The sequence below is a fragment of the Phycodurus eques genome, chromosome 13, assembly GCF_024500275.1.
Source record: "Phycodurus eques isolate BA_2022a chromosome 13, UOR_Pequ_1.1, whole genome shotgun sequence".
Classification (NCBI taxonomy): domain Eukaryota; kingdom Metazoa; phylum Chordata; class Actinopteri; order Syngnathiformes; family Syngnathidae; genus Phycodurus; species Phycodurus eques.
The window spans coordinates 22,407,226-22,424,966 of record NC_084537.1 but is presented as its reverse complement, the minus strand read 5'-3'; the positions used below and the strand labels follow the sequence as shown (position 1 = coordinate 22,424,966).

The window sequence follows — 17,741 nt, the reverse complement described above, 5'->3', positions numbered from 1 at the left end:
CGTTGATGTATTTATTACAATAGTATTTTAATCAATACATTGTATGACATCAATTATATCATGCATTATTTCAGCACAAAAGTAAGGTATTAATTACAATTATTGTTGGCCTATTCTTATCTTGCCTCCGGAGACATAATAAATCAGTATCGGTCTGCAAAGACCTTCTTGTTGCCTCAAAGGGTGAGTAATTTTACTTTATGGTAGTTTAATTTCGTTTTAATACCAAGCGGTTAACTTCTTGACAACAGAAAAATCTGTTTTATGAAGGCTCACAGTTGAACCCTTGGACAGATTAAGTCACTTCATATCATGTGTTATATTGTTCTTATCATTCATTGATTTTCTTCCCCAAATTTCCCAAATGATTCATATTCGTGAGAATAAATTTGCATCTGCTGTGTTCTGTATGTGTGGATCTTACGGCAATACATGATGTACTTTTCTTTCAGTGTGGGCAAACGCGCTGCAAGTATGTTAATAGAAGTCAACATGCATCCCATTACAATGCCTCCAATCAGTCTGATGTACACCAGTAATCTCTCAGTCTGTCTGGCGATGACTGGCGCGCTCTCCATAAACTGAAGCCATCTTGTGGATGAACGCATTCACGTTAAATCGTCAAAATACAATAAATAAAGAAGAAGAAAGCAGCAGGGGGGGTAAAACTAGTGTTGCAAGAGACATTCAATCAGACAGCCGGTTGATACTCGAGTAGTTACTGAGTCGTTTAGATGAGGTGTCACTAATGTTTAGCGGGAGCGGGGCGCCACAAAGCTTCCCGCACGTCACCGGCGGGACACAATTAAAAATCATCAAAATAATGCGTGGCGAAAAGAAAAAGAAGGCAGGTGAGGATTTATGGCGTGGAAAAAGAGAAAGAAACCCATTAAGTTCCTGATAATTCATCATTCATGATAAAGCAACACGATACGAGATACAAGAGCTTCTCGCTAACCATGTGATATTTTACAATCACTCTGAAGATTACTTATGCCGCAAATTAGATTTATTGTTTGACAGTGTAAAATAATGGAGATGCCGCTCCAGGATAAGATCTTTTTTTTTTTTTTCTCTTTCTTTCTTTTTAAAGACAATGAAGGACCTTACTTCCCCAGGCGACACGAGGGACGAGTGACAGCGGTAGCGAGAGGAATCAACATCAATAATCTTTCATCGGGACGACTGGCGCGAGCGATTTGGAGCAGAAAGCATTCGATAAATAACTGTAGGCCATCATTCAGTGGAGAAGTGGCAAGAGGAAAGAGACGGCCTGGTGCCTTTGCATCTTAAAACTACAAAACCATCAATGCAGGTTCGCCACAATGTTTATTTTTTTGTTTTTTTTCAACTTTTGACCAGTCTGAAAAACATTTTGTTTTTTTCCCTAGTCTGGCTTGACTCAGCTTGTTTTTAGGGGCACATGCCTCCAAGTGAGCCCTCATCCAACACCACATTCTGTTGCGCCAATGGTGAATGCAGCTTTCGTTACCATGACAACCAAGGGGGGAAGCCTGAGGTTTGCACCGAGGCTCCCTTTGTCCTCTCGCCGGCAACTGTATGCATACCGGCCAGCTAGATCTCGCCGGTGAATGTTGTGGAATCACTGCGTTTCTCCACCTATGACTTGGAAGTGAGGCTGCGTGAAGAGCCAGAGCCACTTTTAAGCAACAGCTGGACTGCACCGTCTAAAACAATCATCAAACATCAAAGCCAAAAAAACAGGTAAGAAGAGCTGCATTTACACTTGAGCGGATCCGCATGTTGAAAAGGGGAGTTCGGCAGGATGGTACTTGGTGAAATGCTTCCACCACGAGCCCAGAAATGATCCAGTTCCACTTAGTTTGTCCGAAAATGATTTGTTGACTGCAAATAATGTTATCTTTGTTCAGCTATCTATGCCAGCATTAAAAGTCACGATTAAAACAATCCAGCAAAACTGTCGCTTTCACTTTTCCGCAGTAAGTTCAAAGCGCCAGCAGGGAGAATGTTGAGACGGCGGTGGCCGTGACAGACAGAGCGATGACCCGGGCCCCGGTGATGGATATGTGACGGGGCCTTTCGGGGCCCGAGGGTCCGGCTCTCGGGGTTAGGCTTTAACCATAATGGTGTGCTTAATTACCTGCACAGCCACACAGCAGGACATTAGTCAGCCCGGGACACCAGGCCTTACCTGTCACCACGAGATAAACAATCCTCCTCCTGCATCTTCAGAGAAGCGCCAGGTTACGTTGTGGTGGGCCAGCATTTTTTTTCCCTTTTTTTTTGTAACATCACAAGATCTTTTCCCCTGATTAACACTTCCATGTCAAGTGAGGAACTTAATGGATTTGGGGCATTTAGCAGGGAGCTGCTAAATGATGTCACACTCCGTATGCTCAGCGTGAATTATGGTCGGCAAGCAAATGAAGGGAAAATGAGGAGATAAAGGGATGACCGTGGCAAGTTTGTTACATCATGGAGACTATTTCATGTCTAGCAGTGGACTTAAAACTACATAGTTAGGATAAAATAAAAACTATAAAATAATGATTGCATATTACCGCAATGTATCCCATCAGAGAACATTTCAACCCTTAAAAAAATAAAATAAATAAATAAATAAATTTAAAAAAAAAAAAAGCACACACTCTAGTATAAAATCCAGTATTCTATTATCTAATGGTCAATCTTACCTGGTGCTGTCGCTGCCCGGCCTGCTGTAGCCCTCCAGGGCGCCCTCCCAGATGCTGTTGGCCATGGCGTTGCCGATGGCCGTCATCACCATGCTGAGCTCCACGGGCCAGTCGTCCAGGTCCAAGGAGCGCACGCGCGACAGGTGGGTGCCCAGGTTCCGGTGGATGCCCGAGCACTCGATGCACATCACGGCGCCCAGGTTCAGACTGGCCCAGTCTGGATCTGCGTGGTTTACGGGGAGAAGATTGTGTCAGAATGTGACTCGCGTTTTCGGGAAAAATTGTGGTACAAAACTATGGACTTTAGTATTCATTACGTGCTTTTTCTTTGGATTTTTACAACACTAAACCCAAAATAATCTTCTACAAGCATCACAGTAGGTGCCGTCACTTATCAAAGACAGAGTACATAGTTTTACAGTAGTTAGCGCAGTGGCAAGCAGGCCTACCTGTGTGGACTTTCCATTTTCTTCCCCCCTATGCTACCTTTTCACCAGTTGCGGGGGAGTCGGCTCACGCCAACTAAACGCTATGTAACGGTATTTAATATATGTAATATTTATAGACTGTAATCCCCTGCATAATCCAGTTGCACTATATACAAATTCACCTATTGCCGTTTTTTTATTTATATGAACCTATTCCCAGCTATTCGCTGAGAAACTCACCTGTTAACGGTTTTTGTGCTCTTTCTGAAACAGCATATAATGCCACAGGATGGCACCAAAGCTAATAGGAAAGTAGTACATGGAAGTACCAGTAACAAAGGAGTAAGTTGAAGTGATATATACAAGCTTTGTATGTTGGGGAGGAGCTAAGTTTAGCCTGGGTTGCTTGCAGAAGAAGTTGCAAGAGAGTCTTTACCTCGTGCATTTGCACATTCAGTGTATTTTTTTTCAAAAATCTAGTTATCTTAACTATTAATATAGGGTATTAAAGGTATAAAATCAGAATTGGGTAATTGGACCAGTAGTGTAAATCCAGTCATTGTTAAATACCAATCCAAATTTAATCCAAAAATCCTTAGATTGGATCTCATTAAAGTGTACCAAATGAAATGTCCGGAAAGTGTCGTCGGGCTTTGACGTGAGACAAATGTACTCACTTGCTGCATCGCAGTCCACACAGAAGCTGTTGCCCCTCACATTGCGTATGGACTGGATGGCCATGGCGTCGCTCTGGCTGCCTAATCGGGACTGAGGTGAAACGAGGGAGAGAGAGAGAGAGATTGAGTCGTGGCGTACTAATCAGCGCAGGAGAAGGACAACAACTGTTATAAATGGACGCGGAAGCAGAGAGGGGAGAGCAGCAAGGAGACGCAGACAAAATAAAATATGAAAATGAGGTGTGCTGACACAAGCCGGCTTCTGCCCGTGATGCTTGTCACTTGTAATAAGACAACACTGCCGTGCACCTGTCTGGCAGCCTCCCATGTGTGACACCAGGAGGAGGGGGAGGGCAGGGAGCAATGGAATTTTGAGAAACAAGGAGGGGGGAAATGGAAATAAAGTGGCCGACAGGGTAAAGTACCTTGTTCTTGATACTCTCGCACGACTGCAAGCTGGCGAAGATTTGACTCTCGATGGCCTGCACCCACAGCTCGCGCTCCTCATACGTGGACGCCTCAAAGTTCCACGTCTGGCCGGTCAGCGACACAATGATGAACTCAAAGGAATCCTCTTGTTCTGATAAAAACAAAAACAAAACAAAAACAACACATCTGAACCTTGTTTTATGAACGACTTGTGGCTAAAACACCGTGATGACTCAACAAAGGCTAACCGCAAGGGGAGGGTTTTTCTTTCAAATACCCCGCCTTGCAGTTGAAATGGGACATATATCCCCCCCACGTGCTCTAAACAAGAGGTCTGAACACAACATATGTTGCGCAGATGGCGGCGTTCCTTAACAGCGTACTGTATATTGCGTTGCGTGGCGGCCACGCGCACGTGCGGGGTTCAGCTCGTCGCCAAATGATTGGTAATTACCTAATTATGCTAATGCAAAGAGTGGCTCCATTTGCATAAATTGAGTAGACGCTCGGGAAAATCACCCACAAGTTGCACGGAAAAAGATTTTGTCCATGTTTTTGTAATGGGAATGCAAATAAAGATGATTCTGGTTTTATCCGATCCATCGATCAATGAGGGAAAAAACAACAACAACAACAACAACAAAAATCAATAGATTATTTGAATATTAGAATTATTATGATGGTATTGTTCCATCCTCACATAGACACGTCACTGTCCTGTGTTCCAGCTTCGAGACCCACACACACACAAGTTTCGAGAGGGATTGTTTTGCCAACATGAACCTGTTAGGAGAGCAGTTAGCTTTAATAAGCCTCACATAGCATTAATTTGGTACACAAAACTTTAATATAAACAGGTACACACAGCCTTGACATCCATAGACAATACGTAACTGTCCTGTTTTCCAGCTTCGAGACCTATGCGTCCACATATTCAGGTGTCAGGTTGTTATGCCAAAACAGCTTTGAAAAGGGATTGCTTTGACTACATGAACGTGAGTAGGACACATGTAGCTTGAATATAACTCACATGGCCATAATTTAGTAAACACTACTATAATATGAACGGGTACACATCGCCTTGACATTCTCTAGTAATTAATCAGAAATGTCACTACCGTCTTCATGACATATTTGATATCACAAATCAAAACATATTTAGACACGTAGTGTAATCCATTCATGCGAGATTAACTCTGTGCGACTTGCTAATTGACAGCAATCGCCGCGGTTTGTAATCAATGGCGGGTCCCGGGTGCCGTGACGAGGCTCTTAAATGACACACGTGTGACGGATGCTCGTAATGTAGTGCCGCGGCAAAAGAAATAATCCAATTAGCTCCACACCGACTTCAATTATCTGATTCCGTTTGCACAATCGACTACAGGTCGAATTGATCCAAGCCTCGCACAGCCTCTTCATTTAGACTTGCGAGAAGCGATGTCTTTATTGGGGGTTGACAGGAGAAAGCATTGGTGGGAGGTTAGAGTACAAATATAGACATACGTGCAGTCTACAGCCCCTTGGCAGGCAATTTTTTTGTGTCTGTATAAATAGCATTAACACGGATTGAGGAGCTGGGAAGACCCGGGAATATTCCGCCTTGGGAGGTTGCATCAGAGCCACAAAATATGTAGGACAGCACCTGTGTATAAGGAGATGTTGGAAAAGAGGGAAAGCTGTGTGAAGTGTCGCTGTTTCATCCTTGGGTGCAATTTCTAGATGATATCCAGGCCATTACTGAGTTCCACAAATGAAACTCTGTCTCTGTTATGGCTCTGAAAATTGCTGGGCCAACTCTCTCTCTCTCTCTCTCTCTCTCTGGGTGTCATTTAGTGATATTAAAAAAGGTGGAAAACTTCACGACAGTGTAAAAGGGTCTCTACTTGCATTATGCCACCATCCTTTCAGCACCTACCAACTCATTTTGTTGTGACATTGTTCTGTATAAATGGCACTGATAAGGAATGGAGGCAGCACTCATCTGAGGGAGTTTCAGAACCATAACAGAGATGGACCTTATTTTTTCACTTGTATGTGTTAAAAATGTTAAAACACTGTTTAGTAAATGAAGGTTTTATGACGGTCACTATTCCACTATTCCAGCCTGGAACAGATTATTTCTCTGTCCATTATTTCCAACGTGCAAAATGCTTCGAAATGTAAAAAATGAATTGTGTTCAAATTTAGAGGTTCCACTGTAATTTGCTCTTCTGGGACTCAAATGCTGTTTTACTTATTTTTTCCATCTTTTAAAGAAAAAAAAAACCGTACAAAGCTAATTACTCTGTTGGCTGCCCAGGCAATAAATTGGAGGCATTAAAAGACTTTCATTATGGAGATTAAAAAAGCAAAGGATGGCTGACTTCCTAAACTGATGAGCAGAGAAGGGAAAACAAATCTAATTCGCCATGCACACGAATTCATTCGTGTAACTGTAGCCACTAAAGAAGCTCACGTCCTCACGCACACCGACAATCGGGCCAAATTTGAACATTTTCTTTCCCTGCGTCCAATGAACGTAAGCAAAGACCCGATCGTCGCATGTCACAAAGATTATCGTGGAGATATCGTTATATGTGTGGTGTTGGTTATCTCGAGTAAACCACACACTAAAAGACAGTAAGAACACACTTGTAAATGTTTTTCCTTGGCATGCGTGGGGTCTCTCACATTTAAAAAAAAATCGGCGAAGATGTTAAAAATCGGTATATTGCATGTTATTCCCTCACTGTGTGGCAATTACAACGCAAAGCAATCCCGCTGCATGTAAGTGTTTTTTTCCTCCTCCTTCTCAGGCACACTAAATCTTAGCATGAACAATGCGCCCAAAGCTTGTATCGCTGCAAGCTTTACAGGCAACCTGCAACGAGGAGCCTGTGAAGAGGCCATTAGAGCTTCTGTTATTACCGCGTGGTTGCAGGTGGCATTCCGGAACAATCACCTCGTCACATTATGCTGAGCATTAACCTGTTGACCGCGTTTATCTGCCAGCTCTCCATCAACAAGTTCCTGACGCTTACAAATAAATTAACGCCAGGAGAGAGGGCGCAACTTTTCCTTAATTACAACAGCGTAATAAAAAGTGAAGTTGAAGGCGTAATGGCGCCTTCAACTTCACTTTTTAGGGGGAGAAGCGGAAGAAGATAAACACCGTCCAGCATTTACGTGGATCATAAATATGCTCAGGAACGTCTCTCTTGCACAAGTTGTTCAAGGAAGAAGGGAGTTCATGTTATCTGGCATAGGTTCGGAAGACATTTATGATATACGGTGGGTATGTGAAGTATTCAGACCCCCTTAAATGTTTCACTCTTTGTTATATTACAGCCATTTGCTAAAATCATTTAAGTTAAATTTTTTTCCTCATTAATGTACACACAGCACCTCTTATTGACAGAAAAAAACAGAATTGTTGACATTTTTGCAGCTTTATTAAAAAAGAAAAACTGAAATATCACACAGCCATAAGTATTCAGACCCTTTGCTGTGACACTCATATTTAACTCGGGTGCTGTCCCTTTCTTCTGATCATCCTTGAAATGGTTCTACACCTTCATTGGAGTCCAGCTGTTTGATTATTCTGACTGGACTTGATATCGGGGGAGAAGAGCCTTGGTGAGAAGGCTAGGTGAGAAAGGTAAAGTAGTAAAGTTCTCCAGTGTCCTCAGGACCTCAGACTGGGCCGAAGGTTCACTTTCTAACAAGACAATGAATCGAAGCACACAGCTAAAATAACGAAGTAGTGGCTTCAGAACAACTCCGTGACTGTTCTTGAATGGACCAGCCAGAGTCCTGACTTAAACCCAATTGAGCATCTCTGGAGAGACCTGAAAATGGCTGTCCACCAACGTTCACCATCCAACCTGACTCAACTGGAGAGGATCTGCAAGGAGGAATGGCAGAGGATCCCCAAATCCAAGTGTGAAAAACTTGCATGTTGCATCATTCCCCAAAAGACTCATAACTGTATTAGCTCAAAAGGGTGCTTCTACTAAATACTGAGCAAAGGGTCTGAATACTTATGGCTGTGTGAAATTTCAGTTTTTCTTTTTTAATAAATCTGCAAACATTTCAACAATTCCGTTTTTTTCTTCTGTCAATATGGGGTGCTGCGTGTACATTAATGAGGAAAAAAGGAACTTAAATGATTTTAGCAAATGGCTGCAATATAAGAAAGAGTGAAAAATTTAAGGGGGTCTGAATACTTTCCATACCCACTGTATGGCTCAAATGTTTGGTGGAAGATATGCAAAAGTCAAGAAAATTTAAAGGGGACATATTATGGAAAATTGACTTAAATTGCTTTTCTTCAAAGACGTGTGATAGTAAACAACAAGTCTCTTTTTTTATACGCTTATTTCTGAAAATGTTTAATTAATTTAGCTAATAACCACCACACACACCGAGTTTCTTTGGCCATGGCTTCATCAGCTAGCCAGGTTGAAGATCCAGAGCCACTTTCAAACCAGCCCCTAGACTCCACTGCGTGAGGCACTATCACAATTTTTCTATGGAACTTATCCTAAGCTTTAGTTTAAAAACTCACTTATTCGTGGTTTTTGAATCATTCTGTAACACCACAAGATGTCCCCAAAGCCCTGGCACCAAACCGCTGGTTAATAGAAAAGTAGCAATTGGTGTCAATTGGGGGTGGGACAGTACAGGTAATCCATCATATTGTACTTTGGTTTCTGGGCCACCGGTCGGTACAAATTTTGTTATGCATGTTGTGCGAAAACATTTTCTCCCTCAAAATGATTACTTTTCAGCAAAAACTGCATTTTTAACAATTGTACTGAATAATAATAATACAACTTATTTCAAGTTAACCATTATTTAAACACAATGAATGAATAATGGTAAACAGCCTCTTTATTCCTTGACTATTTGGAGTTTGCATGTTCTCCCCGTGCCTGCGTGGGTTTTCTCCGGGCACTCCGGTTTCCTCCCACATCCCAAAAACATGCATGTAAGGTTGACTGAAGGCTCTAAATTGCCCATAGGTGTGAAGGTGAGTGTGAATGGTTGTTTGTATTAAGGTAGTTGTTACTTTGTGTTCAAAAGCATTCCCAACAGACACTTGTTGTTTCAAAGGTGTTACCTTTCACTCTCTCGTTGTTGTAGTCAATGCAAAATGAACGATGCGGCATTTTAGCACGTTTGGCAGGCGCAATCCGATTAGGTCTACACTTGTTTTTCATTTGATTGCTTTATATTTATTGCTTAGAAGTGTTTTTCATACAAATATATACTGTAATTATGAGTTACCCACTGTAACTACTGTGTTAGAATAAGCTAGTGATGGACCACGGCACATTCTGACTTGCCTGGAAATTTGGGTTACATCGTAAACTGTGGACCCTCTACAGTACCTGTTCCAGTATGGCTGCAATTTTGGAAAATGTCCAAATTTGTCACAAAATATTAAGTAAGTGCTACGTAAATCGATGGCCGAGGAACAAAAATAAGTGAACTGCATTTAGAGTGGAGGCTCCTTTGTCACGCTGAGAGAAATGAGGACAGTGACAGGACTTGTGGACCAGATTAGCACCTCAGGGCGCCGATGCGAGCCCAGCTGAGTTCTCTATTGTATGCGAGCTTCTCCGGAGACCGGCGTGACAAAACCTTACAAAGGACTTAGCAGCAGTCTTTAGCCTTGAGGACCTCCTCTTCTTTCTTTTTTTTTTTTTTTACAAATCCATTTGTGTGAACACTTGGCGGAGACGGCGCTCGAAGGGGACGGAAGGTGAGCTATTGTTTGCCTCGTCGCATCGCCTCGCGTTGCATGCCGCCGCACGCATCAGGCAGTCACTTAAAGAAGTGCTCGCCATTCCCTGTGAATTAATGAGCAGTTGGGAAGAACAGGCCAAGGCGGCGCCCATCTGTAAATGTCAGCGGCACTGCTTGCTCATTTTACACATCATTAAAGCCAATATTCCTAACCTGTATCAGAGCAATCAGGAGCAGGCCATTACTGCGACAGGCCCCCCCCGGGGGGGAAAACCACCACCCAACTCAGACAGAGCGAGAGAGAGAGACTGGAGAGCACTCGCTATCTATCTGACACACACCTCTGCACACAACCACCAGCCAATAGTACAATAAACAAACACATGAAATCAGCGCCGCTACTGCTAATAGCTAGCGCGTTTAACAACAGAGCCCGATGAGAGCAGCGGCCAATTAAACGTGCGTCTGTGGGCAGCTCCAAATGACAATCTTGTTATTTCCTTCTCTCCGTCGGGTGCGTGGTGCGCAGGAAGTCATTACGAGAGCGCGGGCTCCGGGGACAGCTTTGGGAAATGAGAGCGAGTCGGGGAGCGACAAAAAACAAAGTATTGAGATAAACACCCGCCATTAGCGCAGGCAGTTAAAGCTCCATCTCCTAATCCTCAGCTGGACTCCAGAGGATGTTAACCCTTGCTATGCGGAGGTGCAGGACATTTGCACACTTGATTAAGTTGACTCTCTCTCGAATTGCGGAAACTTTATACCAGTTGGGTGAAGTGCAGGTCGACTTCAGAACTTGCATTGTTCCCAACTTGCTAACTATTTTCTAACATTTTAAGCCAGGCACCCGCTAAACAAATCCAATCATGGCCAATAAAGGCATCATCAAGCAACATACATTTGCAGTCTGGACGCGGCGGGTGAACTTCTTCTCTGGAGGGAGTCTTAAGAGTCTCCAGAAATTATTGCTCATCGATTTAAAAAAAAAAAAAAAAAAAAACAAAAAAGACTAGAGTAGTCATAAAAGTCAACAGCGAGTACCCTACTCGTGTCATCGCAACGCCATAGCTCCACCCATGGTCGTAGCAAAACCTGTACAAATGATTAAGACACCTGGGAACTGTTTTGAATGGTGAAAATAGATTGCACTATGTTTGCTCTACGAACAAATGAACACCTCCGTGAAAGAGACGGCACTGTAATTATCTTACTTCAAAATAGGAGTTTGAACATTAAAAAGTTCATTAAGACTGCTGATCCCATTTGAACTCTGTTGCTGACCAAAAGATCAACACAAAAAGCACAAAACAGTGTCTTCCCGCATGTTGTAAACCGGTTCTCTGCTCAAGATATTCCATCGTTACGACAATTAGCATTCCAGTATAGTCTTGACATGATTGCTTCACAATGTTGTGTGCGTTTATGTTCTGGGAGCTTCTTCTTCTTAACTCATTAGTTTGATTTGGTTCTTGGCATTTCTCTCCATAGCAGGCCTTTTTTGTCTTGTTTCAAACTCTAATTTTCACTTGACATAAATATTAATATATTATTTTAATCAAGCATAATAACTGGTGGATGAAAAATCTATGCACATTGTTAAAGCCCCCCAAGTGGATGCCTTGTTTTTACTACGATTACTACTCTTAGTAAACAGAAAATGTTCATCACGGCAGTTTTCCAGCTGAGTTTTTGACGGGGCGGCGCATCAAACAATCTCATTGGCGGCTGCTGTAAAACGCATTACGGGCGCTGTCACTTGTCCCCTTATGTGTCCTGCATTATTCTTTAAGCACATGAGAAGTTCATTCCATGGCAGCGCGCAGCATATTAACCAGCGTGTCCAATGTGTGGAGGCGAATCAGAGCGAAGTCGTGGTAAACGAATACATCAAAAGTAATGATGCTTTAGAATATTTTGAGATGAAAATATGTAGAGTTGGAGCGATTATTGTGCCCATTCCGAGATCATACAGTATGGCTAAAAGTATTGGGACACTTGTTTTCTTGGTTATTTGGCAACCTGTTTATTTAGTTAAAATGGCTTTTTGGACTAATTAGTTGGCTGCTGCTGCATTTTCATCATGTGGAAGAAATCAAAGAGTTTCAAATAGAGATCAAGTTAGAATAGAATTTGATCAGCTACTCTAACGTCTTGCTGTAATTTTCATTATTTGATGATATTACGTGTTGACCGGTGACATGACCGCACTCCCTGCTTCTTGGTGCACTGAAAATGACATACGACTGGAAATGATGCATTTTACCTCCCCATGGGCAGAGTGTGGGCCCTTGTTTACAGTTTACAAAAAAAGATAACTAAACATATATATTTTTGAATTATTTGTATGATATTTATATTATTATTGTTTTTATATTATTTTCTATAGGAGGGAAACTCCATCAGCACTGTTTGGATAAATTGCACCGGAATGGGGTACAAAGTTGACCTGGACAATTTCTATCTTTGGAGGTAGTTAACCATGCATGTAAACCTGCTTGTTACACACTGCCTGTAAAAGACGGCATTTTCATTTTCATGTTTTTCTTTATCAGACAGTTGTAAGTTGTAAAGTTGACACCTGACGCTCATTTCTGCCGCCCTGCTGTGTTGAAAGCAATTGTCGGCATCTGATAATTATGCCGTGTTGCTGTGTGAAAGCGCGTTCCTTTGGGGCAATATCCCGTTTTGCAGGACTCTATAAAGGCAAGATGTTTATTCGCAGGATTGGTGTGTGAAAATTGCTTTTGCTGACGGTGACCTCACCACATTGAATATAAGAGCATTGGACGACTTAGCGATGATGATCACTCTGGCCTCTGTGGTCAACAGAGCCATTCAAACCTTAAAGAGCAGCTGTCAAGAGGCCAGGAATTTTTTAAATTTTTTCAATTATTATTTTTTTGAGTATGATTATAAATGCCGAGCATCATTTAGGAGGCGTCAACACCATTGTTGTCATTTTTCCACCGTATCCATCTTGTTGATTGATCACGCCGCTAGTCTGACATCACTTTTATGGCCTCTGAGATGCGTCTGAGTGTTTCCACAATGCCATCCAATTAGAGCGCTCCATTCATCATTTGTGCGGAGGGATCTTTATTAATTGGGCGAAGAGTCAAGGTGACAATCCCCCGCCGAGATGGGCTGCAGCTTCTGAACGCCTCAGTTCACGTCATGGTAACCCAACTTTAAAGACGGAAATGGCGGCGCACCTTCATGCACTTTTATGGGCAACCGGTCGGCTACATTTTTAAATCAGACACGAATGACAAAACTTAAGCTTGCAGTATTGCAATCAAAGTTCTGGCTTAATTTAGGAAGAACTGATGATAAATGCATCATCCAATTGCCAACCCACCCATACCCTGTTAGTCATAAAGAAACATCGTTCCAACTTTTCCTACCTTCATTGCCAGCAGAAAGACCATCAGGCTTAGTGATGCCGGTGCTCTTTTTCCGTCTGTGTTTCTTGCGGTTGGCGTGTGGCGAGGGGGGCGGATCAAGCTTTGGACTTGTGGCGCTGTCCGCACTACAACTGGCCGGGTCGCTCGTTCCGTTGGCTGGGGGGAAGAAAAACATAAAGTCTTACTTTTCATGTACAGCAAGGCTATCAAATCCATTTTCATCACAGGAAACATCGGTGTTATGGTTGCCCTCAGGGCCGGTTATACTGTAACAATGAACCCTATAAATGTATAAATCTTTCATCAGAAATACGTCATTACATGATTACATTCAATCATTTACAACCTTTACCAACAAATTGCTGGAGTTTGATATCAGAAGTCATGGAAAAACAGTGGCAAGCAGATATTCAAGTACAGTGGTCCAAATGCTTTTAATGACGTACAATTTAGGGATATTTCATACAATTGGTTAATAACAAATGTCCTTCAGTTCTTGTATGACAGTTCAATGTTACAAAATGTAATGCGTGTGGCGCATCAATGATGCTACAGTATGTTTATCATTGTTTTTAATGCAATCACTGCTTATAGTGTACTTGTAAATGTTACTTCAAACATTATCAGTACAGTAAATCCATGTTTTAACGTGCCGACAGTTTATGCTCTTGAAAGAATTTTGATTAAATGGAAAATGTTGCTCTGAAAGACAATCAAATGAAAATTCCACCAGCATCACAGAACAGATTACGGTGCAACTTTGTAGTTATTAGGTATATTTGTATACTATTTCAACATTTATTTAAAAAACATTTGTGACAAAAGTATTCGCTTACATATGGCAGTATAAATTGACAGTCAAAATAAATGACCAAATTATTTCGCATGAAAGATGGCAAATGTGCTTACAGCATTAATGGCTACAATGGTCTGAATGTATGGTCCGTGGGCCAGAAATGGCCCATCAGGGGGGTCCGATCCGGCCCGTGGAGATTGTTCTGCCTGTCACGCAAGTTCTAGTTCATTTTTACAGACTCTTAATTTAAAAGTCATGCTTTTATTTTGACACAAGAACCATAGAACCGGAACCTATACATAGCAGCCTCGTGTAGCCTATAGGGGTGATTATTGGACTCCATTGTAACTGTCTGGAGCTTTTCCAGGGCTTGTAAAAGCAACAATACAAAAAAGTACCACCGTAGTAATAAGTAATTGTACCCGTAAAAGTTCAGTAATGCGACCTAACAACATGCACTGGGTTTATCATCTGTTGCCTAGGAAACAATTCAGGACTTCTAAGAGTCAATAAAGCTCAGACAACATACTGAGTCACTTGTTTGCTTCCGAAACTGCTCAATTATTTGAATATGTTCGTCTGACAAAGCTTCACATGCATGAGAAATGTAAATGTAAAAGGTGACAGGACGCGGTTACTCCAGTAACTGTGTTGTTGGTTTCCGCAGAGTGACAGACAGATACAGGGGCCATCAGCAGACAAATGGACACCTACGTTAGCCTTGGGCGAAACTATATGACTGTCTGAGAGTGACGGTGGGAGGGGCGCAGAGAGGCAGCTTTGTTTCTTGTAAGTGATTTTATAAATGTGATATTAACCTGTGCTACCGTCGGGCAAAAGGATAGGAGGGATGGGACAATGGGAGGGGGTTGTCACCTCGCCATCCGTCTGATTTCCTGACATTTGACATCACTTTCCCTTATTCTTCCCCCTCCGGATGCCATTATGAATCTGGGAGAGGAGGGTGGTGGGGTGGGGGGGGGGCAGGGGCCTGAGGGAAGCAGAGAGGCCGGTCGGTAGATGGGCCCCATATTGCTCTCCTCCTACCACCCTGTGTGGTGCTGGCAGCCTCTTCTATTGTCTCCCATCAAAAGCTCATTGTAGTGTGGCAAACTCCATTCATTTCCCTGAGCGCCATCCTAGCCCCCGGGGGCGGAGTGCAGGAGGACAAGGAGGCGCCGGGATTATTGCTGTTGTCGTTGTCAGTTGCACATGCCGTAATGTGCAGCGTGCCGCCATTAGCCAGTGTACAACATTAGGCCTAATTCAGTCATTACCTTTAGGGAGATGGGGCTGCATTGGAAGAGTGGGATGGGCTCAGCGGGGAATTGAAGATGCTCACGTTGAGGAACGGGAGCGTGGTGGTGGGGGAAACTTGAGCTGAGAGGGCCCACGGATGCATTGTTTGGAAGCTGGCAAAAGCACCTGAGACATTTTAGGTGAGAAAATCTGATGTTTTTGTGTACACAGTACACAGGTCGCAGGGGACTGTACTCGAGATCTTGACATGGGGTTCCTTGTTTGTGACGGACGGACTTGCATTCGTGCGGAATCATGCGAATTCTTACCCAAGTCAAAAAGTGCCCTAGTGTATCACTAACCTATGCTAACACAGTAATAAAATCATAATTACATGAAATATTTCTATGAAAAACAGATGTAGGTAGAAGGATAACACTATCAAATAAAAAAAAAAGGAGGCTGAGCGAGTTTTCTAGTTCCCTTGCGCATGGCCCGTAACCTCGAAACCTCGTTAGTGGGTACCATCGGAAAACATCATTATAGTTATGGTTGCACAGTGAACCCACGTTTATCGCAGAGGGTATATTCCAGAACCACTCGCAATAAATGAAAATATGCAATACAAAGAGACCATAGAATCCTTTATAGGATTCCTTTATATTTATAGTGCTACTCTTCTGACATGCTTTAAACACAAACTTAATAAAACACTTTTTAAACACATTGTAAATCTATTTGAGCACACACACACACACACACATTGCTAGTATAAAATGTACAGAAAATGTTTCAAGAGGCGGGGTCAGGTTGCGTGGAATGAGAAGTTGATTAGTCTGCATGTGAGTGTCTGGTCGCGAGCTGAGGACGACAGCAGTTCCTGCATGAGTGTGCTCATTATGTTTGTGTTTTACTGTTGTCCCGGCGTTCAATAAACGTCTGAAAGGTGTATTTGCGACTGTGGCTCTCCTTTCACACATGAATGAGCATTGCAATAAGTCAGTACAGTGGTACCTTGACTTGAAAGTTTTACTCGATCCGTGATCAAGCTTGTAACTCAATTCATTTGTATATTAAATAAATTTTCCCTACTGAATTGAATTTAAATCCCTTCCAGCTCCCCGCAAAACCATCACTCTCTGTTGCATGTTGATAAGAAAGCTCAACAGAACTGTTTACCACGTGGTTAGTTACATGTTAGTCTCCTGCTTCATGCTCCTTGCGAGTGTTTTCATTTTGTATTTGAGTGTGTGTCCCATTTAATAAAGGGCTGAAAGTGCATTGGCTTCTTTTTTCTTCTTACTTAACACGACTGGCGGCGTACGTGAAAACTCCAGAGTGGTGTCATTCCTAAGCGATATAGCGGCGGAAGACAGTATCCTCAATTTGAAAGCGTGGGATACACTTTGGTTGTTTCCAACACTTCTCATTTAAACAAAACAATTAGAAATCAAATCTGTAAAGGTTATCACAGTGTTTCAGCCTGAGAAGTGATTAAAAAAAAAAAAAGGGGGACGTTGCATCACATTAATAAACATAGCGGCGCTGCTGGTGTCGTCTTGAATGGCAGCACGCAGCCACACATGTAGCACATCCTGGTCCAGGCGTCTGTTTCAATTTCCCTGCTCGCCTACAACAGCCCCCCTGAGACGAGTCATTAGCTGGCTCAGACAGCTGGGGGCACGCGGGTCCTCCGTATGCCTCCTACCTCGGCTTCCTCCTCCCTCTCGATGCTAACGTCTGTCCCGCCAGCTCCGCTCCGTATGGCGGGGCTGTGAGACGGGAACTGCGACCCTCCTCCGACGTGACAGCCAGCATTTGTTTAATGTCGCTTGAGGTTAAAGGGGAAAGGATTGGGGTGGGGGTCTCCGACAGAGGCATGAACACCTCTAATTATCAATTTCTGCCCCTAATGTTGTGGAAAATGACCCCAGGGTCTGCTCATCCTCTACCTGAATCAAAGATGGAGATACCGTGATTGAGCCTCGAACTCAAGGGTGGGCAACCCATCAGATTGGGCCTTATATGGCCTGTGAGAGCATTTGATCCGGCCCGGCAAGCAATTGTGGTTTTGCTCAGCCACACCCCCCAAACGGACACATCCCAAAAGCAGCACAGCACAGAATTCTGACAGTTTGCAACGATAACTATGGTTAAAAGATGTGATGCGTTATCCAGGGGTTCTTGGTTTCCGCCAAAGTTTCATTCCTGAAGTTGAACGAAAATCGGATTACGTCACTAATGTCAACCGTTTGCTAATGCAATATATGCATGAAAACCACTACTAGGCCATAAATATAAAACAATAAAATGAAAAACAGTAAGTACGGGAGGAACTGAGCGTGCCTTTGCGACACAAA

General features: G+C 42.8%; 1 protein-coding gene across 6 annotated transcripts in view; it reads right to left on the bottom strand.

Moving 5' to 3' along the window:
- Positions 1 to 17,741, bottom strand: part of agap3 (ArfGAP with GTPase domain, ankyrin repeat and PH domain 3) — a 138,161-nt gene that overhangs the window by 13,857 nt on the left and 106,563 nt on the right. For all 6 annotated transcript variants that reach the window (XM_061693167.1, XM_061693169.1, XM_061693170.1 and 3 more), the window contains 4 exons: positions 13,347 to 13,502; positions 4,206 to 4,360; positions 3,781 to 3,871; positions 2,676 to 2,898 (listed from right to left, as the gene is read on the bottom strand). In XM_061693167.1, coding sequence (XP_061549151.1) covers positions 2,676 to 2,898; positions 3,781 to 3,871; positions 4,206 to 4,360; positions 13,347 to 13,502 — 625 coding nt within the window. The remainder of the gene's footprint in view (positions 1 to 2,675; positions 2,899 to 3,780; positions 3,872 to 4,205; positions 4,361 to 13,346; positions 13,503 to 17,741) is intronic.